The sequence below is a fragment of the Mustela putorius genome, unplaced genomic scaffold (genome assembly GCF_011764305.1).
Source record: "Mustela putorius furo isolate JIRA1106 unplaced genomic scaffold, ASM1176430v1.1 tig00003853_pilon_pilon_pilon, whole genome shotgun sequence".
Lineage (NCBI taxonomy): Eukaryota > Metazoa > Chordata > Mammalia > Carnivora > Mustelidae > Mustela > Mustela putorius.
The window spans coordinates 21,487,715-21,515,586 of NW_025422005.1; the positions used below are offsets into that span (position 1 = coordinate 21,487,715).

At 43.5% G+C, this 27,872-nt stretch overlaps 1 protein-coding gene across 1 annotated transcript; it reads right to left on the reverse strand.

The window, feature by feature from the left end:
- Nucleotides 1–127: 127 nt before the first annotated feature.
- On the reverse strand, nucleotides 128–27,812 carry SRSF4 (serine and arginine rich splicing factor 4). The gene is made up of 6 exons (XM_004740978.3): nucleotides 27,487–27,812; nucleotides 10,118–10,260; nucleotides 9,094–9,206; nucleotides 5,532–5,746; nucleotides 1,872–1,961; nucleotides 128–1,633 (listed from the first exon to the last, which is right to left on the reverse strand). Exons 1-6 carry the CDS (start codon nucleotides 27,591–27,593, stop codon nucleotides 793–795), a joined length of 1,509 nt encoding a protein of 502 aa, XP_004741035.1. The 5' UTR covers nucleotides 27,594–27,812; the 3' UTR covers nucleotides 128–792.
- Between the last annotated feature and the right edge of the window lie 60 nt (nucleotides 27,813–27,872).

Below are 27,872 nucleotides of genomic sequence, written 5' to 3' on the forward strand. Positions count from 1 at the left end.
GAATAACGGCTGGCTCCTACCCACTCGTGGGTGACCACCAGGAATGTGACACTCTGAACTTTTTATGCTAAGAAAAGGAATACCGAGATAGATCAGGAGATGCAACTTGGATTCAAACACCGTGAAATTTTGTCAAGCAAAAATAGTCTTTATTCAAATTTAATGGAAACAGGGGTCACTATACTTTGCAAGACGGGGAAAAATAAAATTAAAAAAAATTCTTTTCTTTTCTTTTTTAATATAAAACAATATAATCACAATACCAGAATATGGAACTCTACAGTTTATTTCCTATGGGTTACTGCAGGTATCAATTTTCCTCGACTGTGCTATTCACAACTTTGTTAAGTCCAAAAGTATGAAACCAAAGTGGTAGGAAACTTAAGACTTCGCACTTTCACTAAATGGCAAACATCAAAGGGCATCAATTCAAGGGCAAAAATGGCTGAACTCACCGTACCTACCTATGTCAGCATTCCAGCCTGAAAGCCGTCCAGGTACTGAGCTCCCTGTAGGAAAGGCCAGGCTGAGGGCCGCGGTGGTTTGGATATTCTACTGTGGGCCATGAGTAAAGGGGTTTTCAAAGAGAAGATTGTTTTCAGTCGAGCAGGAAGGCCTGGTGCCAGGAGGCTTTACGGAGAGGAAGCACTTAGATTGAACAATTGTAGACACACCATTAGGGGAGTTAAAAATGTACAGCAGTGACATATGTTCTACTTGGATCACTTGTGCTACGGCTACCAAACATGTACAAAAGACTTCTCGGGGAGTTCCAGCTGTGCTCGTAGCCAGTTAGGACCGCGAGTGGGACCTGGATCTAGACCGAGAGGGCGATCTGGACGCAGACCTGGATCTGGACTTGGACCGAGACCGGGTTTTTGAAGCGGACTTTGATCTGGAGCGTGATTCTGACGGAGGGTTGGGTTTGGACTTGGAATTGGACCTCGACCGGGACCGGGTCTCCTGGTTGGCGCCGGCATCCGCACTCTCTCCGCGGCCCTCCCTCTGGCCGGACTCGGCCTTGGCGTGCTCCCGCTCCTTGGACGCCGAGCGGGACCGCGACCGGGACTGCGAGCGCTCGGCGTCCTCCTTCTTCTTCTTCTTGCTGCCGCCCGACTTGCTGTCGCGCTTACTGCCCCGCTTTCGGCTCCTCTCGCTCTTGCTGCGGCTGCGGCTGCGGCTGCGACTGCGGCTGCGGCTCTCCTCACGGCTCCTCTTCCTGCCCTTCCGCTTGTCCTTGCTTTTGCTGCGGCTGCGGCTGCGGCTGCCGCCTTGGCTGCGGCTGCGGCTGCGGCTCCTGTGCACGCCCTGCTCCTGGCTGCGGCTCTTCTCCTTGCTTCTGCTCCTGCTCACGCTCGCGCGCTTCTCCTCCACTCGCCTCTCCGGACTCCTGCTGCGACTTTTGCTCTTGCTTTTGTGCCGACTGGGACTCCGGCTCTTGGACTTGCCGGCGCCGTCGCTGTTCTGGACCTTCTCTTCGGCCTGGTCTTTACTCTTGCTGCGGCGCTTGTCGGCGCTGCGGCTGCGGCTGCGACTCTTGTCATCCTTGCTGGGGCTCCGGCTCTTTTCCTTCTTGCTGCGGCTGCGGCTCTGGCTGCGGCTGCGGCTCTTGCTCCGGGAATGCGAGCCTGACCTGCGGAGACACCAGCATCGGCCTCACGCGCAGCCCCGCTGCACAGAAGCAGACGTCCCAAGAGAAGGGGGGAGGGCGTGGTGGGCACGGGCCCAGGACGGCTTTCTGCACCCCAACTCTTAAACCCCGGCTGGAAAGCCTGGGGTGAGGGAAGACTGGTACCAGGACTAAGACCCAAGCGGGACGCGGTCTACATGCACCCTGCAGACCGCCTCTGCGTGCACCAGGGAAGACCCACCTGGACCGGGATCTGCTCTTAGAATGGCTGCTTTTGCTGCTGCCGCTTCGGCTTCTGCTCTTACGAGAATGTCTGCTTCGGGAACGAGACCTAGGGGGAGAGAATATCCTTAAATACTTGCTGACAAAAGGCCAGCTGAATAGGAAGGCGTTTCATAATCGAAAAATATGTCTGGCACTGGCTGTGTCCCGGCTCAAAGGTGAAAGAGAACGCGCTCCATGGTTCTAGGTTCGAGGATCCAGTACCCGCAAACGTTGCACCTGCACAGATTCCTTGACACTCAGCACCTCTAGTCCTGAAACGCTTCCCCCCACACCCACTTTTTGCTGGGTCCCTTCCTTCTTCCCGCCGACGCCTCCATCGTTTACCCAGTTCCCACAGAGACGCCGCAGCCGCCCTGAACTCTTTCCTGCCCCCTCGTCCGCTTCCAGACGAACAGAGCAATCTGCCCTTCATGTGCCGCCCACCTCTGCTGCCGCCCTGACCAAGCCAACTCCGTCGATCATGGTCCCTCAACAGCCTCCTTACTAGCCTTCCTGTGAACACTTCTGCCCTTTACCGGATTCACTCACTGTGCCAGAGAGCCGTTTTCAAAATATATCCAAACTCTAGAAAAATCTTTAAAAGGCCAAGACTGTGAACTCTGCTTACTTCCCACCACACGAAACAGGGCTCTTGGGGAAATGACTGATTCCAAGAGCAGGGCAGGAGTGCACAAGATGGGCCTAGAACATCTCCTCAGGGCAGAAAGAGGGAAACGTTCAAAGACTGCTACCATCTACCCAAAAGGACTCTGGCCAAATACGTTGAACCTGTATGGCCATCACACTTCTCTAGACCTAACTTCCAGTTTCAGGGAAGCAAGGGATAAAGCACACGTTCATCGATGCTAAAAGGAAACAGAAAATTCAGAATGTGGGGTACTGCTAAAAAAAAAAAAAAGTCAATGTTGTTTGGCGGGGGGAGAGGATAAGGGGGAGGGGCTGCTTCAGACCACAGAGCTTATCATGTAAGACTAGACTGGGATTCTGGTCAGGACAAAAGTAGATCTGAAAATGGCCTGGACAGAAGAGAACTATGGAATCGCTGTTGAGGTTCTTCGATCAGAAAATATAAATGAGGTTCTCCTCATTCAAGGACACACATGCTGATGTATTTAGGGGTGAAGCATCATGTCTTCAACTTCCCTTAAAACGCTACAACAGAGTCAACATGTAGGGCACATGCATAAGTATGCACACATACGAGGAAGACGGCAGGAGGGTCCACAGGTGATCACGAACCATTCTTGCAACTTTGATGTTTGAAAATGATCGCAATGAAAAGCTTGAGAAAACATACACTGAAACATATTCATAAGAAAACCAAACAAAACCAAGATACTGAAGACACAGGAGCCAACTTTAAGGGCTCCCAATGACCAAAGACAGAACAATTTGAGCATAAAAAATTTGCTGTAGAAGATGAAACGTTGGGGCGCCTGGGTGGCTCAGTGGGTTAAGCCACTGCCTTTGGCTCAGGTCATGATCTCAGGGTCCTGGGATCGAGTCCCGCATCGGGCTCTCTGCTCGGCAGGGAGCCTACTTCCCTTTCTCTCTCTCTGCCTGCCTCTCCAACTACTTGTGATTTCTCTCTGTCAAATAAATAAATAAAATCTTTAAAAAAAAAAAAAAAAGAAGATGAAACGTTAAATACACATCAACATCTGAGAATTCATTCAAAATGATATTAACACTAAATCACCACCCTCATCATTACCTTTGGGGAACCCTCGGGCACATTTAAAATTCTAAAAGTTGGTAAGTAAAGGTGTCAAACTTCTTCTATTTTGCACTTCCTATAAAAACTGTATTGGAGAGCAACGAGAGTGGAAGTCATCGACAGAATTACAGACTTTAAATCCAGAAAGAATGAGGAAATTAGAAAGTCATCAGTTAGCAACAGTGACTGACTGGCTCCAGCGAGGGAGGATGCTAAGATGCTAAGCCCGTCAGATGGACTGTCGCAGGACTCCGTAACACACGTTAGAGTCTCTACGAATGCATCACAGCCCCGGCACACTGGTGTGCTCTCCCCATCATTTGCAGTGGGACATCCAGACACCACATGAGGGATGCATCAGGAAGTATCAAGTACTAGTTATGAAGCTGACCTGCTAAAATACCGGCCCTACTCTGCATGCCTCAAGATCTAACTCCAGTTCTAACTATACGTTTATAGGGAATATGGGAGGGAGGATAAAGGAACATAAGTATCACCACCAGATGTGATCAGACAAATCTCCACTAGGAGAAAATCTTCAAAGCGGGCAAGGGTTTCTTCAACTAAATGCATGGAGAATTAAAAAAAAAAAGGACAAAGGAGGACATACCAGTGATGAAGAAGAGACATGCCATCTAACGGCAATGTGTAACCCCAGCAGGGATCCGAGGAGGAACAAAGCAACTAACCGCAAGCATACGGATTTGAGACAACTGGGGAATGTGCATACAAATTTACTAGCTGTAACATGGCATCACGGTTTTAGACTTTAGACGTACACACTGAAATAATCATGGGTAAAATGACGGGATGCCCAGACCTGCCTTAAAATGAGGCAGTGGCAATGGTGGGGAGGCAAGACTGGCAAAATGACAAGAGATAAAGCTGGATGGAACAGGCATAAGGAAATGCAGAGCTCACTATTTTCTCTCTAATGCTTTATGTATTTGACATTTTCCTTAAGAAAAAAACTAAAAAAACAAAGCCAAACCTGAAAAGCTTAGAATTCTCTAGTGACTTCCCACTGCTCGGAAATCCTTACTTGGCCCATGGCTTGGCAGGATCTGGCCCTTCTCTGCATCACCTCAAGCTGCTCTCGCCCTGCTGCCCTCTGCCGGAAGTACAAGGGCACTAATCCTTTCTCTACCTGCCACCTCCAGCTTCTCCTTAGAGCTCAGAGTCTATGACACCACCTTAGAGAAGCCCCTGTCATTCTCCAAAGTAGTGCTGTGTACATTTCCTTTGCCATACACTCATCACAGCGGTCATTATTTGCTCAATGCTTGTTTTCTCCACTAGGCTGACTTTCATGAGGGCACGGACTGTATTTGTCTCGTTCCCAAGTGCCTGGCCTAGTGCTGAGTAGCTGCTGAATAAGAAAGTCTCCACTCTTAGGGCACCTGGGTGGCTCAGTTGTTAAGTGTCTACCTTTGGCTCAGGTCATGATCCCAGGGTCCTGGGATCGAGCCCCACACTGGGCTCCCTGTTCAGTGGGAAGCCTCTCCCACTCCCTCTACTTATGTTCTCTCTCTCACTGTGTCTCTGGCAAATAGATAAATAAAATCTTTAAAACAAAAAAAAGTCTCTACTCTTGAGTAGGTGGTGTTTGGGAAAGTAAACCAAGGGACTACTCGCCATGCTTGTCCCCAGAAAGGGTATGATCTGGGGTACCAAAGAAAAAATATGAAAATAGGTCACTGATACCTGCTTCAGAGAAAGAATTTCAATTTGTGCACATGATGTAAGAGTTCAAGAGTTTTACAAATAAATGTTCAGTTCAAAGTTTGGAGTTACCAAACCAGACAGAACCATGTGCTAAGAATTCAACAGGAGGATTATTCATCTATGTACTCATTAAGGAACTGACAGCAAGCACCGACACGCAAATGTTAGCAGTACCTTGAGTGGCTCCGGCTCCTGGAGTAGGACCGGCGTCGTCGAGAACCTGGCTTGTCTTCAACTAATCTGATTTTTCTGCCATTGACTTCAGTTCCATCTAACTTTTCCAAAGCTCTTTTCATATCAGAATAGGACACAAATTCAATCACCCCTTCATTTTTGCGTCCCTTGTGAGCATCTGCATAGGTCACTTCTCCTGCCTGACGCATATAATCCTTAAAAAAAAAAAAAGAAAAATCACTCAATAGGTCATGATATATTTTGTTAATGCAATTATCATAATGAACATTAAAAATTAGTTTTCTTCGGAATGGAGTTTACTCCTGAAAATATTTCCATCTATATACCAACCATTTACTAAGGTTCTTTAAAGCACCAGGTGAATGGTAGAGACAACAAGTATTTACTCCTTTAAACAGTTATGTGTGAATATGAACATTTTTAACTATCACTTCCTAAATTTTAGAGTGGCTAGTTTGTTTATAGCAGCATTAGACGCTCATGTTACCACACATGAGTAAATGTTAGAGATCTTTTACATTTCATTATAAATACTTGTTTAAAGACATATAAATATTGACAACTATCTAGGGTTATATAAAAAATTCATAAAGGGATTATGAGATTAGCACCTCTGTTTACTTAAAATTGCTGGTAGGGGGCCTGGCTGGCTCAGCGGGAAGAGTATGTGACTCTTGATCTCAGGGTCATGAGTTTGAGCCCCACACTGGGTGCAGAGATTACTTAAATAAATAGAACTTTAAAAAGAAAATGAAATTACTGTTATATCATTTCTTCAAAACAAAGGCAAAAGAACAGTAGTGTCAAGCTCTGGCTTCAAAGGTGCAATAACCCAAGTCCCTTTACTGCTGTTTCCTCTTTGCTCAGGCTCTCCTGGGAGTTCATAAAACCCACTGGGAGAACACAACTAACATGCCAGATACATACTGAAGTGGCGCCTGGCTGGCTCCGCTGGAAGAACACTGGCTCTTGATCTTGGGGTTGGGAGTTTGAGCACCACGTGTGGTATAGAGATAATAAAAAAACAAAAACTAAAAAAAAAAACCAATAAAAGTGGGGGCGCCTGGGTGGCTCAGTCGGTTAAGCATCTGATTCTTGATTCTGGCTCAGGACATGATCTCAGGGTCGTGAAGCCAACCTTCCCATTAGGCTCACACTCAGTGGGGAGGCTGCTTGAGACTCTCTCCCCCTACCCTTGTACCCCTCTCCCTGCTCTCTCTAAAATAAACAAATCTTTAAAAAAAAAAAAGTCATGTATAGATAATATGAGATCGTATTAGTATTTGAAATGACCATGACATTTAGATAAATTTAGAACTTAAGGTTTTATAGCTAATTTCCCCATAAATACTTTGTATGTAGTGTTACTTACTCAACAGCAGTTTCTTTTTGTTACTACTTTCCTCTGAACACATGCCATTCAATACCTTCTTTGCTCACTGCATCACAAAATGTTTAAGCCTTAACATACAACCTTCACAAGTAGGGTGTCCAATACTATTTCTGAGGATTTCCCAGTTGTTGGGTATTTCGGGTTATGTATAGTCTCTTGCTATATTATTCATAATCCAGCAAGGGAATATCTTTGCAGAAAATTCCTTCAACTGAACTACTGGTAGGAGTGGGGGCTCTGGATAAAAAAAAGGTCCATAGAATTCATCACCCAGATCTGGACACCTCTCAGACTGAATGAAGATGTTATGAAGTTATGCTAAGACTGGGACTATGTTGGACAGGTTGAGGATGTAAAGGCCTTGAAGAATGACACTACTTTTGTTTTATTATTTCCACACTTCCAAATTACTAGTAACAGCAGCTAACTATTAAATGTTTACTGTAGGGACTGGCATGATTAAAGTCCTAACATGAGATAGATACAATTGTTTTTCCCACTTGGTAGAACAGAAAAGTAGAATATACAGACTTCAGAATCTGAATGAATAGTACTTACCCCACCTGATAGGTCGAACTACCAGTTCTCAATGCCTCTTAAGGCAGACTACCATGTAACTTTCCTCTCAACACCAACATCACTGGGTGTTATGCATTTGTAATTTTAAAAACAAAAAACAGCCGTTAAATTTACTTTTGCATTTCCTCAATTAACACATTTATTGTGCCAGGAACTGTTCCTGGACTTTTTATATTGAATTGCGTTCAATTCTGACAGTAACTGAGTAAAAATGGGTATGAATCCCATTTTTACAGTTGAAAAATATGAGGCACAAAAAGAAAGTAACTTGGTAACTACAGTAACGGACAGATTCACTGCAGATAGGTGGGCCCCAGAGCCCCGGTCTTAAGTCCGCTCTGACTTACAAGGACATCTGCTCTATGACTCTCTTTTCTAGAGAGTGAAACTACCAAAGGCACGGAAGTAGATCACCTGAACACACCGGCTAAACTCCATTTTAACCGAAAGTCTGAAAGCCTTTCCCAGTTTCTATCCAAACATCAAACCCTTAACTTCCTGAACACCGAGTCATCCCCGCAGCGAGCACAGGTGAGGGCTGCCTCTACTACTGCCGAAAAAGGCACCAAGCGCTGAAGAAACGCCAGGTTAGGCTGTACTCCTGCCTCCCGCGCTAAGACCAACGTGTGAGCCCTTTCTGGATCTTGTCTTTGTTATCTAAAGACTGTTGGGAGCAAATTTAAAAAGGGATCTAAAACTGCTTCGATGAGTTAAAGCCATATGAATGTAAGATCCTTAACTACTTTTTGCTGAACCTAAATACGCTCACTCATTTGGCTAGAGAGGATTGGTTTCACAATGGACTAAAAATGAGAAGTGAGAGTGGAAAGTGTGACTTTCTTTTTCTTCTGTCCTTCTACCATCCAGATTAAGACACTGCTCACGCCTTTCTTCCCTACTGAGCTTAAAAACAGTTGTCGAAAACTAAGCTAGGTTCAGTGCACTGGATGGTCAACACAGCAACTGGACCTTAATCTTTGACCTTAAAACTCTTGGAGGATGAGTATTTCATGGGGGGAAAAAACCCAACACAACAAAACCTTATGAAAGAATGAGTCAGACAGTCATTTTCCCCAACGAAGGGCTACTCACAAATGTTGAGTATTACAACTAATGTTGCAGGAAACACCGGTGGTTCCAACTTTTTGTTGGTGAGAAACTATGATGGCATATCTCTCTACAACAAACTCTATACAGTGGCATATTTAATACAGGTTGTCTTTAGAGTGATGGTCCCCTAATGTATAGTAATAGTGAGATTCTGATGCCTTTTCTACTCCTATGGAAGCTTTAAAAATTTTTGTTTCTACTTGTTAAATAGATTTTATTTTTAAACAATCTCTACACCCAACATGGGGCTTGAATCTACAACCTCGAGATCAAGAGTTGCATGTTCCACTGAGCCCACCAGGAGCCCCTAGAACCTTTAGAGATTTTCCAAGCTTCGGGAAAGCTTTCAAACATATAATACCATTACATTCTTCATTCACATGGCCCAGCATAAAATGACCTCTTTCCCAAGTTTAACTCCTCCCCAAACTTATCCCACAAGGTTAGTAAGGCCCAAACCTTTAGGTCTTGCCAGCTGCATCTACTTGACAAATTCTCCACAATAAGTCTGTATTCTGTACGGGTAGGAGGGCCATATTTATCTCGGCCACTTCTTCTATAACCATATCCACCTTTGGAAGTTTCAAATAGATAACATTACTTCAGTGAGGGAAAAGGAAAAAGTGACACAGCACATATTCCCCTTAAGTCTACACCATTTACCCCCACCCCACACAGCACAGATATTTTAGTTCAATCCCCGCCCCTTAATTCTAAACTAGATTAAAAAAAAAAATCAACTAAACATGAAATTTAATTTAATTTAATTTACAAAGTGGTAAGTATATATATATATATATTCATTAATATTATATTTAAAATTAACATGCATAAATTAAAACTATTAACAATTTAACAATTTAGAAATAAGTAACCAAATTACTAAATCAGTTACTGGTGTTACTCACAGTGATTAAAGTTTTGTGAATATTTTATACGAAAAAAAGATTTTCAGGCACCTATTTCAGTTTAATCTCATCTGTGTCTAACCCTTGGGATCCTCACCACCCAGGTCTAATGGGGAAAGGTTGCGGTCGTCACATGGCTTCCTGTTTTGGTCAGCCAAGGGCCACAATGGTTCAAAGAGCCACGCATGGAAAGGTAACCCAAGGTCAGCAAATGGAACAGGCAGTCATCTTAGCCTCAAAGGATTCTTTTAATTAAAACATTGAGGTCTTTGTTAAATCTATGTTAAACAATTGCATTACAGAGAAAAAAAAAACAACAACACAAACACACATCATTAAACATATTTATAAAGTATTAAAACAAGAACTTTATGTCATTAATTAAATTAAAATTAAGCAGTATCAAAGATGTTTATTTGCAATTTTACATTTAAAAAGATACATAATTTATAAAACAAATAGCTTAAAGAGCAATACATTTCAGTGTAACATTCATTAATTAATTACTTAAAAAATTAACATTTAACAACAAAGGCATGTATGGCATTGATACAAATGCCCTTTCAAATGCTTACTGCGTCCAGAACCGTAACTGCCATCTCGACGTGGGCCGCGGGCATGCTCAACAATTACTCGCTCACCACAAAGGTCTTTGCCATTTAGTTCATAAACAGCATCATCTGCATCACGCAGATCATCAAACTCCACAAACCCATATCTAGGAGAGAGCAAACAAAATCCTGGTTGGTGCCACTCTGACATCCAGCTTCACTACCATTAAAGAGAAAGCAATGAGGGTCATGCTTAGCAAAGGTTAGGTGGGTTTTGCAAACTAAGGATCGGCCTTCCCTTCCCTTTGGCTGAAAGCACTTTGCTTTGTGCCAACAGGCACTGCAAGAGGATAGGGAGACTTCTCAAGGCAGACTCCTGTCTTTCTAGTAGGAGGCTCGCTACATACACAGAGACCATTTCTTTTGTTCCCTAAGTAGTTGGTGGCAGTAGCAGAGACCTCCAGAGGGATGCTTGGTATGAAGGATCAAAATATGTGACCCTATGACACTGAGTATTTGCCCTTTTCACATAAAAACTTTTTCTTTTTTTAGCTTTAACCTCAAATGAGAACTTCGAGAACAACTAGACCTACATCCAGGCACTGCTTTTTACATTTGGAATAAAATACCCAGTAAAAAACTAATAGTAGCTCAAATCTCCGTGAAAGGAAAAAAAAAAAAAAATTTTTTTTTAAAGTTCCTGTTCTTCTACCCAAACAAATTAATCACAAATGAATTAACTAACTATCCTAGAAATTATCAGTGGAAAAACAAAATCAGATCTATTCACTTCCTCATGATTTTGCAAATTCACTTCCAGGAGCTTTTAGGTAAGCTGGAATTTTCTAAAACCTATCTATATAGGACTGTGCAAACTTCTTTATAGAGCATGGCTAGGAATTTCCCAACAAAGAGGTTTGCTGGGTTTCACAAATCTGAAAGAAAGCCCCCTCCCCACTGAATCCTGTTCATGCCTGTTAACACAACTTATAAAACTGAACAGCAAAATGTGCAAGGTATTCATAGGTAAGGTTGAACACCCTATAAAACTGTTATCAATAAACCTCAAGTCTGGTCTAACAACACAGCTGTGAAGTCTAGCGTTGTGACCCCTGCCTATATTTAGAAACCAAAACCATCTTCAAGATTTTACCTAATCACAAAGGAAAGTTACAAGCAATGTCTTTAACAAAGCTGGGTACACAGGCCAACAGTGACCAGTGTTCCGCTGCGTCTAAACGGACTGGAACTAAAAACAGGTGACAAGGCTTGCCAGGAGCTCATCCAGCCTGACCGACATTATTCCAGTTTCCTTAGCATGTGATGCTGCATTCAGCAACATGTTAAGTGAGAGAAACTTGGAATTGTGGGATTTTCCCTTTCGGGAAGAGTTTCTTTCCAACCAGACTCTCCAGAGGAGACAGTGAATGGCTGAAAACTTCGGAGGGTTCTTTAACTGAAATGTCTGAGTGGCATTCAAACTTCAAGTCACTGAATCTCAACTCCATTTAGAAAAATGGAACACAGACACACTGGGTTGTTCAATGGGAAATGTTCTGCAGTAACACAATTCAGAAGCCACCCGGCTCAATCTGTGGGCTATGAAGCCTGAAACGTGGTTTGATGCCTCCAGAAGGCTGGCATCGCTGTGCAACGTAGGAAGAGTCATTCTGAACACAATGTCATATTTAACAAAGCAAGTAAAGCCTCTCCCAATCATGGACTATGTTAGAGTATTTTACAGTCACTGAGAATCTATCCCTGATAATATATTGCAACTGCCTTTTCCTTTCCTAAGTAGAGTGGGAGAACAGAAAAGCTGTACTACCATTTTTAGAGACCAAGTTAAATAAAAGAGCAAGTAAAAAAAAAAAAAAAATCAAATCTACTTTCTACTTAGGTTTCTTTCTTGACAGATCATAAAATACTCCCCTGCCCCCAAAAGTACCTTCCTTAATTTACTTGTCAACTGGTCACAGGTCTGCTCTACCCACAACACGCGCTCCTGGCATCCTATGGGTCAGAGCCTGATGCCAAGGAAAGAGTAATGTGAGAAAACGCTTGCCCCGGGCGTATGAAATGCCCCGGTGCCCCTTTAAGGGCGGCATGCTGGCTCAGCACCACTCGCTGCCCCGAACTCATCTAACGAGGTGTCTGAAGGATAATACGGACTCCCAAAGAGTAACAAATCACAGGCACACCCAAACGGTTTTCTTCAAAATAACCAGGGTTTACAACTATTCGAGGATCAGAGAATGCAAGACCCCGAAGCTCTGCCAATCGTCTCAACTAGAAAGGCCGGCTTCTGGCACTAACGGGTGATGCTTCCGTCAGCCCTATGTGGTACATTTCCCAGACTCAGACCCCTCTGTGCGTGCTCACTCGTTTCTAAGGCTTACATGCAGAACCTGTTCTGACCTTGGAGGGAAAGTAATGACAATCTGTTAAATGGAGACACAATTATCTAAAAACCAAAACCAAAACTAACTAAGGCTCAAACAGACCAATCTTTCTCTGCAGCTGGGGCTGAAGCAAGGCATACCCTGCCAATATTATTCCCTGAGCTGTAGGGACCAATTTGTGTTATTAGAGGAAAATAGCCCTTAACAGTCAGTCTTTCCTTAATAGTTACTTCTAAAATTTCTAATAAGCAAATTCTCATATTGACTTCTAAGTGGGTCACTTAGAAGACACATGCCTGGGATATCGGAGTCACTTATTAAAATAGCTACCCTGAGATAAAATTTATTTTGCTTTACAGAAAAAAAATCTGGCCATTCTGTGAAAAGCCACAGAATCTATTTGGGAAATTTCACTTTATTACTGTTATTATTTTTTAACACACTCTGTGCCCAATGTGGAGCTTTAACTCGTGACCCTGAGATCAAGACTGGCATGCTGAACTGAGCCAGCCAGACCCCCCTATTTGGGAAGTTTTTATGTCAAAAGTCCAGCCTGAGGATTTAATCAGGCATGTGACTATCACTTCTCTTGGCCATGGGCATGCTCGGTGGGTCTGGAAGATTAAACCAAATATCCTCTTACATCACAAACCACACCAGATAGGGACACCTGTTCTGAGAGCAAAGACCAGACCAGTGTGGTTGCCTCTACCACATTACTGTTTATTCCCATCAGCTCTACTGAAACAATGACTTTGTTTCATTCACTAGGCAGTGAATGGGTCTTCCAAATAAGGCAGAAAGACTACAGAGTAAAATAGTTACTTAACATTTATGAAGTAATCTCCATATACTAGAAAATGTTACCCTACATTCACAATATTTTACAGATGAGGAAACAGACACACAGTGTTAAGTAACTTGCCTGATAAAACAGCAGAGCTGGCATTCAAAACCCATGGGAGGACTCCAGAAGGCAAACTGATAACTACTCATACTGGAGTAGCAAGAACTGGCCTGGGTTCTAGTCCTAGTTGTGCTATCAATCAACTCTGACAAGCAGATTTAAGTCATTTTTGTTTTCCTGGGTCTCAGTTTATCTGTGAAATAAAAGGAGCTATACTACATAAGCCTAACGTTTCTCCTAATGTTGTAGTATGATAGGTAAATGTTGAAATGAGAGAATTTCAACTAATCTGGTAGCATCAGAGGAATAACACAGTGACAGATGGACAGGGATAAATTTAATTTTTAATCATCTCAGGTGCCCTTAAAAACTACTGTATGGGTCCCAATTTTAGTTTTAAATTTTAGAACTGTCTCTGAATTAAACTTAGTGCCTTCAAGAAAATAAAGCCCTCCCTGGTAACTAATATTAGAGGATCTTTCTACATTGATCTTAACATCACTTTGTGCTTTACAGCAAACAACATGAAACTAATCTCCCCCAAAATACTCTCCTTTTGAACCCTTTGTACACTCAGGCATTCATGCACACTGTACGTGTCGGCACGTGTGGACCAGTGTGCACACATCTCTGGTGGGACCATGAGTAAGCCTCACGAACACAACCCAACAGCTTTCTTTCCAGCTGCAGACACCCCTCCTTTCCTACCGTGAAAACCCACCATCTTTCAGTAATTCCAGTATAAGAATAAAGAAGATGAAGGAATTCAGGAGAATGAATCTTAAGAAAAGTTTAAAAATCCCTCCACCGCAGGGCTTGGTAAAAATAAATCAAAAACCTTCCCATGTGCCTCTTCCTGCTTTCCTCCCAGATGTCATGCCCCCCCCCTCCACCCCACGCCTATGTGACGTAACAAAAAACATGGCCACTAAATGCACACCATTTTTCAATTAAAAGAGAAACTTCTTTCTTTGCCACTCCTCTGCTATTGCCTTTTCCCTAACTCTTCTTCCTCTGGGTCACATTCTATCCTGACAGATTTACCCCCCTCCCAAAAAAAACAAAACAAAACGGGAGGAAGAGTGCCTGTCATTTTCTCCCTAAAAAAGCGGGGACCGTGATTCTTAGCAAGTATGGCCAGGTTTGTGGAGAGCAGGAACAAAGCCACGCGGAGTTGTGTGGGCTGCTCCAGACTTCAGTGCAGGTGCCCGCCATGGCCAGCCCTGGCGGCCCCCAGTCAACAGCACCCCTACTGCTTGGGCTATCAGAACTCGGAAATGCTGGAACCGGAAGGACATGGTTTTAGAATTACCCTGAGACTTCCATTTGTAGTAATGTTAATCACACTTTTCACCCAAGAATTATCATCTGAGCCTATGTTGTTGCTGGAGGGGCTTTCCCTGATCCTAATCCTCTCTAGCCATGGTCCCAAATACCACCTGGCATGGCCCACTGAAGAGAATGTGCCACCTACCCCACCACTTTCAGAAGGACTGAGGGTCACCTCTGTCTCCCAGACATCATCACTGAATCGAGAGACTGGAGAAAAGTCCCTTCTGAAAACTGAGGAGCAGGACCTGCTCTGGAGGTATGCTGACCAAGCTAACCGGGCAGGGCAGGACGAAGGGGGTGCTCAGAGCTGGCTAACCCAGGGAGAGTGGACACGAGGAGCAAGGGAAAGCGAGCCTCCATGCGTGTGCCTGCCATCGCCCACCGACACTGCTTACCGAGGGGCATGCCTTGGTTGTTCTCTCTATAAGAAAAATGTGCCCCTTTCCACAGTAGATCTCTGCTCACCTTTGTCCTACAACTGTGCCACATGCTTTTCTTTGTATGTGGACATGACAGTCCTCAGCCAACCATCAGCAGGATGTGAGTTTTGTTTTCCCAATGTGGTGAGCCATTCCCACATTCACTCATTTTCCTTGTAAGAACCGAACCTCTCCATGGCTGGTCAGGATTAGGGATGTTGCTGTAGCCAAGGAAAAATTTTCATCTGTTGAAGTTAACCCATGGGGTGGCTTGAACCCTCAAACTAGGGTCAATAGCACTGTTCTTTAAGGGCAGAGCCCTTCAATCTACCCTGAAAGAAATGGCATTCGGTGAACAGGAATCAAACAGCTTTCTTTCAAAAGTACTCAGTGTTGGTCCTACGCTTCCGTCAACTTGGTCCTATGAGGTGAAAAGAGTTAGGACATATTGACAGGATAGTCATAACAGCAGTAATCCTCACTGTCTGCACAGCGTGCTTGGAGAAGCGCAGAAATGCCCTTCTGTACCTTTCTCTACTGCTCAGGTGAGGCCAACTTCAGAGAAAAGCCTGCCAGTGAGAACGCTCACTGCCCAACTCCAGAGGTCTGCCACATTCCAGGGAAGCTGTGGTCAGGCCCTCAGAGCAGAATTACCCAGCGTCACATTCATTGCTCTGGGTCACTGATTACGGTTGCAGTTTGACTTTTCTGGTCACAGAGGGTTGTTTATGACCCCACGACTAGGAGCTCCTACCACATGAAGGGGGTTCCTGAGATCCTTTCCTATCCTGAGACAGGAAGGAGGCTGCTCTGGGCATTCTGGCCTCCCTTTCTTTAGCCTCAGAGGAGGGATGGCCATCAAGGCCGCCCGGAGAAGGTGGATGACTTACCCGTGCTCACTGAGTGGCAGAGCTGGGGTGCGACTTCAGGGCTCACCAGTACCCAGTCTGGGGCTCTTTTCACGTCGGCAAACTGGCAGTTCCCGCACACCAAGAGCTCTCTGATTAGAGCTAGTGTGGATTCCTGGTCTGTAAGCGCTGGCCACAGCTCAGTCTGCACTTGATCTTTCCCCACCTTCAAAGAAGAAAACCTACCTCATGATTTCTCTCTCCTGGAGCCCCTGACCACTAATCTCCTCCCAGCACTCGAGTTTACCCTGATGACTCCTCTCCGGCTGCCCGCTCAGCCTGCCGCCCGCTCAGCCTGCCATCCGGCCCTCGGTCTCTCATCTGTGGGGGCCCCCAAGGCCAGCCGTCTTCTTCCTGTCTGATCAGTTTACTTAATTCCAGGATATGGCTATTCTTACTTAGTCAACTTGTCTCTTTGGGTGTAGCAGGGAAAGCCAGCTCCTAGATCATTCTTTTGCTCAGAGGTCTATAATGACTCCTAAACAGCTTTGTTTGGATCGTTCTCCAAACCTGAGTGCCTTGAGTACACAAGGTGAAGCAAAACAATCTTCTTCCACAGAGTTGAGAATTCTCTCTCTTACGAAGTCTCCCACACTTGCCTAATTATCTGAGTACCTTCTTCAGCTCTGGCACTTCTATTCCACTGACAATGTTTCTATGGCCTTTCAAGGCCTTGCTCTTTTCTGTGTGCTGATCCTCTCATTTGATTATGTGCTCTTTAATAACAAAGACTTAATATTTAGTATGGTGCCTGGCACGCAGTAAATAATTTATCTGTGATATTCCATTCATTCCTCGTACTGTATGTGAAGAATGTACTATTATTATGATTACTCCCATTTCACAAATGAGAAGACTGAGACTTGGAAAGCCTAAGCTACTGTTCATTACCAAGGAGCTCAAAGGTGGTTATGGCTGGATCTGAACCCAGATCCACCTGACTCCAGACTCAAGTTCTAAACTACCAGGTTACACTGCCTTTGTAAAGGCAGATGCTTCTTCTCTCCCACAGTCCCGAGTACAACCCTCTTCATTTAACAAATGCTGCTGCTTGACTTGATAATCTAACTTCGGATAAGCCAGGTTGTATTGAAGTTTTTAGTAAATGGGGTAAAGTCTCCAGAGAGATAAAGAAATTGACCTTGGGGCAAAGGTGAGGCCCCTCTACTCTTGGGGTATGTGACAACCAGGTTACTTTCACTCTTGTCTTTTGGTTCCCATTAGCCAGTGTCAGCCATCTGGTCCTTCCGAAAACATGTGTGGGTTCAGAACATAACAGACTAGAAGAATAGAGGAAAAATAAGATTATTCTGTGCAATCCCCATTCTGGAGGTCCCACAACAACCCCTGGAACCTGTCTTTGGTTTTAAGGCTCAGCAAAAATTAGACCAGCATAGAGATGACAAAGAGTTGGGCCTAGAGGTGGTAGATGTGAATGGATATTGACAAAATTATGTATCTAAAAATGCATTTAATTAGTTTTTTAAGGAATGGTGACTGGGACCAAAAAATATAAGCATGAATGGTATGGAAAAAAAAATGGACCAGAAATCAAAGAATACTATAAGGTTTACAGACTGCCAACTACACCAGGATTACAGCAGCAGCAACCAGGAAAGTACTTTGCAGATAACAGGCATCTAAGATCTGATTTTTGTTTAATTCCATACTACTATTAACTACTCCAGCCCATCAGAATTCTTTCTTTCTTCAAATTCCTTTGTAATAATCTGCACAACTCTGAGGTTTACTCTGAGCTCACCTATGGAGATACCAATACTCAGAGCTGAGAAGGAACTTGCCAAGGCTACCCAACACTTGGGGTCCTTCCTAGCCAAAGTCAACACTCACTACCATGTGCTACTGCCTCTCGAACAGTAATGGGAAGATGTGGTCCAAAGAGAAATTTGAGAAATCCAAGCTCTAGAAGCAGAGAAAATCAGTTTTATCAAATTATGTGCTGTGGAAGAGAAATGCCCACATAACTCTTAGCACTTATGACAAATACTAAATGGGAAAAAATACCATTTCTGCATCTGATAGGTATTGATACCAGTAAGTTGTGAACAGTTATTCTCTAAGTTACTTGTGGAACCAAGCCTATCAAAATTACCAAATTTTAGCACCAATCTAGGAAAACAGTGAAAGGTAACATCATTAAGGGAATGCCAGCCCGTCTCTAAAGGAATGCTCACATATCAGGGTGAAAAAAATATAATAGAAACAATCAGTGCCCTAAATATTGAGCAATAAAACAAAATTCCTCCAGAATAGGAGGAGATAGAGAGCAATCTGTATCAAGTTCAAATTCAAGTCTTATTTTGTAACCATTCTATAGGCCTATCTGCCAATTCCTTTCAACTATCCCAAACTGTTTCAAAATGAACTTAAGGGTACTAAGCAATTTCACTTTCATTAGGCTACTACCATATTTCCACCCTATAAAATGGGACTACTCCCAGAAAGCAACAAACTCCTGAATAATTTGTGGGTCACCATTACAACCACAACCCCCAACACAAAAAATGGGTTTCATTTACATTTTAAACTCAACATGGCTGCTTTCTTCAAAGTGGGTAAGGGGCAAACAATCACACCTGTGTGCCTTTCCATTTTCTGACACTTACCAACACGAAGAGTAAATGAAGAGATCCCACAAGAAAAGGGGTTAACTATTCCCTGATGACACACTACAGTTCATGAAGACAATCAGATTTAAAAAATATATGTATTAAAAAAAAAAAACCCTCAAGAGATGAACATCATATTACCAATTTAGAAAAAAAAAAAAACAAACACTCTAGGGACGTAAGATAGGAATAGGGTATCTGTTACACCCAAGTGAAATAGTTCACATTCAGCAGACAGAACTACTTGATTCCACACAAAAGCCACAAACAAAGCCAGTTTATACTTACCTCTAAAATGGCACTATGAGTGGGTAACAGCTGTTAAAGCCTCTTAGAAGTTATACCTCTGGGACCATCTTGGCTGTTCCCATATCCCTTATAACCACTCCATGGTCCCCAGGTTGCCGTCAGTTTCTTTTCCTTTTTGGTTAAAGATGTCACTTCCTATGCTATTTCTTAGGGGACACCCTTCCCTTGAAATCGGTCATTTAATTCATTTAGTATTTTAACATTTTCAAATTCTTTTAACATTAATGGATCAACAGCTTCCAGTCATCCACACGAAATAACTTTTCTCAAACTCAGTGCTTCTGGTCCGTGGTTCCTGATCCCGTGCCTGAGCCTCCTGCTCACCTCTTCCACTCTTGAAGGCCAGATCCAGACCTCCCCCCTTTCCTCCTTCAGTTGCCCCACTTTCTCTAGGTCTTGGAGGTCTCTCTTTACAAATGCCCCCGATTCCGGCATCCAGGTCTAAAGATGTGGCTGGGGGACTTGATAGAAGGATTACAAGCGTCCTTTGGGTGCTTCTTCAGGTATCATTTGCAGTTCTAAGACCTCCAGACTTTCATCTCAACACGCAGGAAAGGTAATGTAGGGCATTTCCTCAAAACATGGACATGCAAATCCAGAGCACAGCCTGATCCTTTACCTTCAGGTTACTCCAAGACCAGACAGCCCTAGCAATAACGCAACAGGTATCACTTAACTGCATCTGCTCCCACGATCCCTACCCCGGGGCAGCCAGGACAGAGCTGATACCATCTTACGGCTCCTCAAAGAACAGCCTGAGAGTTTCACTAGAGTTTCTGTCTAGGGCCAGTGTCACAAAAACTACCACCAGTTTCACTGGCGGCAGTAACTTTTTTAGCTTGTTGAAGACTGTAGCTGGGACCAGAGACCGAACAGGCTGTGGAACCTAACTACCTTCCTGTCCTCAACAGGACTGAACCACGGAAGGGAAGAGCATGAAACAGGCTGTGACTGCCACTGCTCCTGCTGTATCTGGTATGAGAATAAGAAAGTGCTTCAGCTTCCAGAGTTGGCAAGAAGTCATTCTATAACCTTGAGCCAGGCATTTAATTGCCCGAATTCCTCAGTTTCCCAATCAGTACAAACTAGAGACAACAACACCTGTTAGTAAAGTGCTCTGGTGTACGCAGCTGAAAAATAAATCACCCAAGTGCAAGCTGTTAATTTTTTAAAATTTTATTTATTTGAAAAAGAGAGAGAGAGAAGAGAGGTCAGTGGGAGAAGCAGACTCCATGCTGAGCAGAGAGCCTGATGTGGGACTCAATCCCGGGACTCTAGGATCATGACCTGAGCGGAAGGCAGTTGCTTAACCAACTGAACCACCCAAGCGCCTGCTGCTAATGTTTTTTAAAGTTTTGAAATTTCGGTGTTAGCTTACAAATTTATAAAGACCACCCCCAATAATATTCTCTCATATACTATGAGCATCTTTCTTAGAGAAGCTCGAAAAACAATTTTCTGTTTAAGTTTCTCGGATGCATCCAAATACTGGGAACCCATATCTTATTTTAGCTAGTCTACATCCTATGCTTACTTTTTAAAAGGGACAAATACTTCACATGGCCCTTTTATTCATATGCTCCCTCAAAGAGAAGGGAGGAGCAAGACATTAAACTGAGGAACAGGGGTTGAAAATGACTTGGCCGAATAATTCTAATGTTTCTTCTTACCACAAACTGAATGGGGAACCAGAACCACACAGTGTAAGTCTCCAGCCAGGTAATTTATGCTAGCAACATTTGGTCAAAATTACAGTACAGTTTTGTGTCTTGGCATTGATTTTTCAAAATGACAGACACTTAAAAATTACCCATGTCTCAGGAAAAAGAAAAGTAACATTTAAATTTAAGATGCAGGCCCACTTCAACAAGAGACTGCAGTACAAAAACCAACCTGGTCACATTTGTAATGGGTATACTACTAATGAAGAATGCTGCTAAATCCATAGCACTATTTCTTATTATTTCCTACTCATTTGAGAATCTCGAAAACATTCTTTCCTGCTGTGACACGTGAATTTACTTCACAGAAACTGTCTTAAGGAATGATAAAAATACAAAGTTTTAGGCATGTGATACCAATCACAGCGTTATTTTAACAAGCAGAATTTAGAGATGACCTAAGAGGAATGATTGGGTAATCATGATTCAGTCATACAATAAATTTTCTGCAGGTGTGAAAATGATGTTAAGATTTTTATGTAACAAAAAATATACGAGATAAATCAGGCAGAAAAAGTGGGACATAAAATTGCACATAAGACCTTATGTTAAGATGGCTCAGTTGGTTAAGCGTCTGCTTTTGACTCAGGTCATGATCCCAGGGTCCTGGGTCAGCAGGGAGTCTGCTTCTCTCTCTCTCCCTTTGCCCCTCCTCCTGCTTGTGCTCGTGCACACGCATTCACCTGTGCTCTCACTCTCACTCTATCTCAAATAAATAAATAAAATCTTTAAATAAAAAGAAGACCTTATTTTAAAAGGACTTTATACTTATTTTCTAATCAGTCAACAAGTTCCTTTTTTTTTTTTTTAAAGATTTTATTTACTTATTTGACAGAGAGATCACAAGTAGGCAGAAAGAGAGGGAGAAGCAGGCTCCCTGCTAAACAGAGAGCCTGATGTGGGGCTCGATCCCAGGACCCTGAGATCATGACCTGAGCTGGGGGCAGAGGCTTAACTCACTGAGCCACCCAGGCACCCCAACAAGTTCTTTTTAAAGAAAACTCTTAACAGATAAATGGATAAAGATGTGGTATGTGTGTGTGCACATGTATATATACACACACGTGCACACACACACACAATGGAATACTATGCAGCCACCAAAATGGAACTAGAGGGTATTATGCTGAGCAAAATAAGTCAATCAATCAGAGAAAGACAATTATCATATGATCTCTCTGATATGAGGAATTTAAGAGGGAGACAAACCATAAAAGACTCTCAATCTCACGAAACATGCTGAGGGGTACTGGGGGAGGCGGATAGGGATAGGGTGGTGGGTTATAGACACTGGGGTGGGTATGTGCTATGGTGAGTGCTGTGAAATGTGTAAGTCCGATGATTCATAAACCTGTACCCCTGGGGCAAATAATACATTACTTGTTAATAAAAAAAAAAGGTTCTTGAAGCTGTTATGCTTGGTAGGCTAAATGGACAAGCCTTAAAGGCTGCACGATAACTTCCTCATATACAATTTTAAACAATCTTGTTAAAAATCACAGTATTAAAAAAATTATAATGAAGGCTAGTTGAGAGCTCAGAAAAACAGGAACTCTTAAACACAACAGGTGAAAATATAAATACTCTGTCTAGAGTAATGGAAACCAATGGGTAGCAAAAGCCTTAAAGATGTGTATATACTCTGACTCCAAAAGTTCACCCAGGAATCCACCCAAGATTTACATAAGGGATATTTACCACAGTGCCATAAAAGCATACACTAGCAAAAAACCAAAGACAATCTAATGTCTCGCAACATGGTTTTAATTATGTACAATAAATTAAGTAACTGCTGAAGGGTGCCTGCGTGGCTCAGTTGTTAAGTGTCTGCCTTCAGCTCAGGTCATGATCCTGGGGTCCTGGGATTGAGCACCACATGAGGATCCCTGCTCAGTGGGAAGCCTGCCTCTCCCCCTGCTTGTGTTCCTTCTCTTGCTGTGTCTCTGTCAAATAAACAAACAAAAACAAAAACAAAAACCTGTTGATATGTGGGAATACTACGAACCCATTAAGAATCAAGTTGTCAGAGAACACTTCACGACAAAGGTGAAGGTCAGGCTGTCAGGTAGAAACAAACAGGATGTACAGTATGATCCTAGGTCTGTAGAAAAGATGGGGAGGCCTAAGAAGAGTATGGATGTATGAAAAAAAGACAGTCTCAAAACGCAGTGTTACCTTCGGATAATTTTTTGTCCTCTGTATTTTAATTTTATTTATTTATTTTTAAAATATTTTATTTATTCATTTGACAGAGAGAGATCACAGTAGACAGAGAGGCAGGCAGAGAGAGAGAGAGGGAAGCAGGCTCCCCACTGAGCAGAGAGCCCGATGCGGAACTCGATCCCAGGACCCTGAGATCATGACCTGAGCCGAAGGCAGCAGCTTAATCCACTGAGCCACCCAGGCGCCCTGTCCTCTGTATTTTTAAGAAAATTTATAATATGTAAAAATTTTACAATCAGAGATAAATACATGCTATTTTGAAACACTACAGGAATTAAAATGAGTCTTTAATTCTAACTATGTATAAACAAAGTTGTTCAAGTGCTCCTTTGAACAAAACTGTCTTAATCTCTTTTTAGATAAATTACTCCAGAACCAAATGCCTTACTTACAGAAAGATTCAAAGACCTGGACCATAGGGGTTCAACATGCCATTATTTTTGAAGGCAGAACTGCCTGTGGACAAAAAGGTGGTGAGGTCTTTTTATTTAAAGGGAGAGTGTTTGCCTTTTCTTTGTCATTCCTGGCACTCATTAGTTGTGCCATTATCATAAAAATGATAATGCAATTATTGCTATTTGGTGGTGGGTGAAGATAATCTCCCACAGTTCAATTAACCAAAAACCAATAACCTGGAACATTAAACTAATTATATTTCCATTACTGCTCCTTTAAAACGAAAAGACAAGAAATTAAACAAAACAAGCTCCCATCAAGGACTCAGAGAAAAATCCCTGTGTAGGGTCTGGGGTTGGGGGATTCATCTCAATATCTAAAAATCTAACAATGCTCTACAGTGATCAGGGACAAAACCAGTAATTCTGACTCACCGAAGAGTCTCAACGTATTAAAAAAAAATTAAGGTAGCTTCTACTTGAAGGGATTTTTGAGGACGGTGAAAATAAAAACTTCCTGCTTATACTTAAGAAGTTGTGCAAATCCAATTAAACAGAAAGGAACACCCCCTGAGAATTCTGGCTACTCACAATTTCACTGCAATATGAAGTACAGAGTGAAATATATAGCCAAGTTTCTCTGTCGAGTTTTAATTCATGTCTTTGGTTAACTTAAAAATAAAACAAAAAACCCTCAATGATTTGGGGCCTAGCTCCTAGGCAAGTAAAATAATCTCAGGGAGTGATAAATTAAATTTCTTAACTAAGATATGGAAAAAGTAAGATATAAAGATCTACAACTGTAACCAAAAGATTTTGTGGCAAGAGAAACTACCATATGAAAAACCTTCTACACTTCACATGATTTATTAATAAAGAAGAAAGCCCACAGAATTCACAAATAATCAAAGGAAGCAAAAGTTACCAGAGTTGGAAGGCTATAGACAGGCACTGCTAATACTGTTGTTTCCTTGACCCCTGGTCCCATAGTGGCTCTTGCTGGACTTAGTGTGGCAGGTATGAATGTAGGAGACGCTACACCTACCACCTGGGGTGGTCTACAGGGTCCTGGGAGATCTACATCACGTTGTGGTCCCAAATGAACCACCTTTTTAGGAATTCTCTGAAATAAAGGCAATCTAGATTAGGTCCCCTGGAATAATAAAATGGCAGGGAATGGACTACTGCATATACATTTTTTGAAGTCCCAAGAGGATCCATAAAATCCTCACCTGGACACTAAATCTCCCTTCACCTTCTTCATCTGCTTCCTCATTTGGTGAACTTCCAATGCCTATTTAATTCTGAACGTATCTACTGTCTACTGATACATTTCACACTACAAGTGTGAACTCTTGTTCACAATTCATCAAAATCCTATCCCTCCAAAATCTGCTTCAGAGGTTTGATTACTAATAATTACAAGTCAGGTATGTAAAAAATGCTTCTCAAGGAGACCTACTACCCTTATGTCCAGAACCACAGGCTTACACGTTTCTGAATTACGCCATCTTTCCCTTTTGTACCTCCTCCTTCCTTTCAGACTCCTCCGCACTTCTACAATCTAGTCCAGTCAATTCTTGCTCTAAATCCATCTACACCATTGGTCCTCTGCTCAGCAGTCCCGTTTCTCGGCAGGGATTCCTGAATGCTGCCACATGTGCCAGTTTAATTGTCTCACCTGCCTTCGAATCCCTGAAATGACTTCCCATTCCTCATTTCAGCCTTCAGTTTCAATCACAGATTTCACATATATCATGGTTTAGCAGCAGATCTGCTAAGAGAATAGTTCCCCCAAAGAGACCCAGGCATTTAAGGTTTTGCAAGAATCTGCCCTTTCTCTCCATTTTCCATATTGCTCAATTATTCCCTCCAGAGCCTTTCAATTCCTATCCATGATTTTTGGATGCTCAGTGTAAAATCTTATAGTCGATGCTTCTGGTTCATGTTGTTTGAATCAAGCTAAATCCCTCATGAGACTCAACCCAAGACTGATTCCTCATTCTTTCTCAGAAGTGTTCCTTACTGGACCACCTCCTCATCACCGGTTATGACATACTTTATTCCCAGACACTTTATTTCAAGCCCCAGTCAATTCTTTCTTCAAAGCCCATTTCAAACAAATCTCTTCCAACAAACTATTCCAAGTTTTACTTGAGTTTAAAGTAAGGGCAAGCATTTCTTAATGTGGACATGTTCTAACTGTCAACACTTAATTTACTCAAGAGCAGAAACTGTTTTTCTTTCTTTCCAATCCATTTAGCACAGTAGCAAGCATCTCATTGGTGGGTTATTAACATGTTTGTCCCATTAACCTTTTTACCATTAACATCAACATTATTTCCTGCTATCACTTGAGTAACTTTAGAAAACAGACCTCACCAAATATCCTTCATGTTACCAAATACTGAAACTGTCTCCTAATGATCACAGTCAAAACCCATTTGATTACAGCTACTATTTACAGCTATGAGCCAAATGCTTTACAATTATCTCTAATGCTCCTTTCCCTTGTAGATAAGAAAACTGACGACAAAATTTACTGTCAACTTAGTTGGCCTCTGAAGAAAACGGGGAGTTTCCACTTCATCTTTCATACATGTATCAAGCAACAAAACCCCACTTTATCTAGTAAATTTCTTAAAAACCAAAAGCTCTCCTGTACCAAGTGAGTAATTTCCTAAACCTTTTACTCTAAATCAGTATTCGGTATTCATAGTAAACACTTTAAAAAAAAGGTCTTTTTTTTTTTTTAAATCTCTAAACCCAACATGGGGCTTGAACTTACAACCTAGATAACAAGAGTTTCATGCTCCACCGACTGAGCCAGCCACGTGCCCAATAATAAACACTTTTATCGAAGACATTTTCCTTAGTAAGAAGGTGAGTCTTCCTAACAATCTCTTTGAAATGACTTTTTAAAGCCAACCAACAATGTGAGTATATAGAAGCTACCAATTTGTCTCAAATGTGCAACTGAGGTATTTTTCCTAACTTCTCAAGTGTTAGTTGCTAGTATTACAATGGAGAGTAACCTGTAACCATTATCATACCTGTTGCAAATGTCTTTCATATTTTTTTTTTCCAAATAAGCCAAGAGTTCCTCTAACACTCAAGGTTTAGTGCCCTAAAATGCCCCCCCCCAACTCCTTTTAATTTTTAGACCTATGTGTTTGAAGTCCTACCTAACGTTTCCTGGCTCTCATAGCTTTCCCCGTTGGGAATCTTCTCCAAGCCGGACTCATCTCTTTCCCCTGAAACGTGTAGCCCCGGGTGGCCCTGCTTTGCCAAAGTAGATCAGGAATACAAGTAACAGACCAAACCCGGGGAGGCAGTAAATTAGCAATTTCGAGCTGTGAATCTCCATCTCCTTAACTAGCTGCCGCAGATACTAGCCAGGGAGGCCACGACCTTCTAACAAATTCTACAACGACAAAGCAATTTTTTGGCAAGTCGTAGAACGGAAACCACAGTATGGAAACTCTGTACGGAGTTTGAAAGATAACGAATCAAGACTTTAAATTACCCTTGTAGGGGAGAACGGTCAAGGCTTTCAGCGCGGCAAGACGATACTTTCGAAACTGCCACTAGACTATTCACTCAAACCCGAGTCTCCCGCCCAAAAAAAGTGTGACACATGCACGTCAAAAAAGTGCCTCCCTCCGGAGCTCCTGGCCTCGCGAAAGATGCGTGGTGACTGTCTGATCCATTAGACTGGCCAAGAGGTGAAAAGCGAGCAGGAAATCCTGTTTATTTCCAGCAGCCCTAAGAGCGGGAAAGGTCGGTTTCTATCCGGAGACGAACCAGACCCCACTGCCGGGGCCCGGGAAGGAAAAACCCAGGCCTCCCCGGCGCCCAGGAGCCGTACCCTCCCGCCCGGAGCCCCAATCCCACTCGGGTTTTCCTTCTCCCCGTCCCACTCAGATCCTCACCATCGCTCCCATTATCCCTCCACCACCCCCACCCGCGCAGGCGCAGTGGGAACCAGGGCCTACCCGCGCCCCCGAGGCGCCGCGACTATGGCGGAGCCTGAGCAGGCCAGTAGCAGCTCCGCGCCGGGCAGGCGTCCCTCTCCCGTTCCCGCGGCCTCCCCACCACCGCTGGGGCCCTGTCCCCACCCGGCCGACCCCTCTTCTGCCCTCCTCACCCGTTCTTCAGATCCACCTCCAGGATCTTCCCGTAGCCCTTAAAGAAGCGCTCCACATCGCGCTCTCGGGCCTGGTAACTCAGGCGGCCGATGTACACCCGCGGCATCCCGGCAACAGCGGCGGCAGCTTGGCCCGGCCCCAGCCCCCTTAGGCGGCGGCCGGCGAAGCGAGAGCGCGGCGACGGCGGCGGCGGCAACGGGCGAGCGGCGGGACGGACGCAGGCGAGCCCCAGCGACGTACGCGAGCACGCAGCACGCGAGCGCGCGCCTCCCGCCTTCCCCGCCCTCCCCGCAGGCGGAGGGTAACGGGAGGGAGCGCGCGTTCGCTTCCCGCCCGGCCAGGAGTGGGGGCGGGGTTTGCCCAGGGGCGCGCCGGCGTGGGGCGG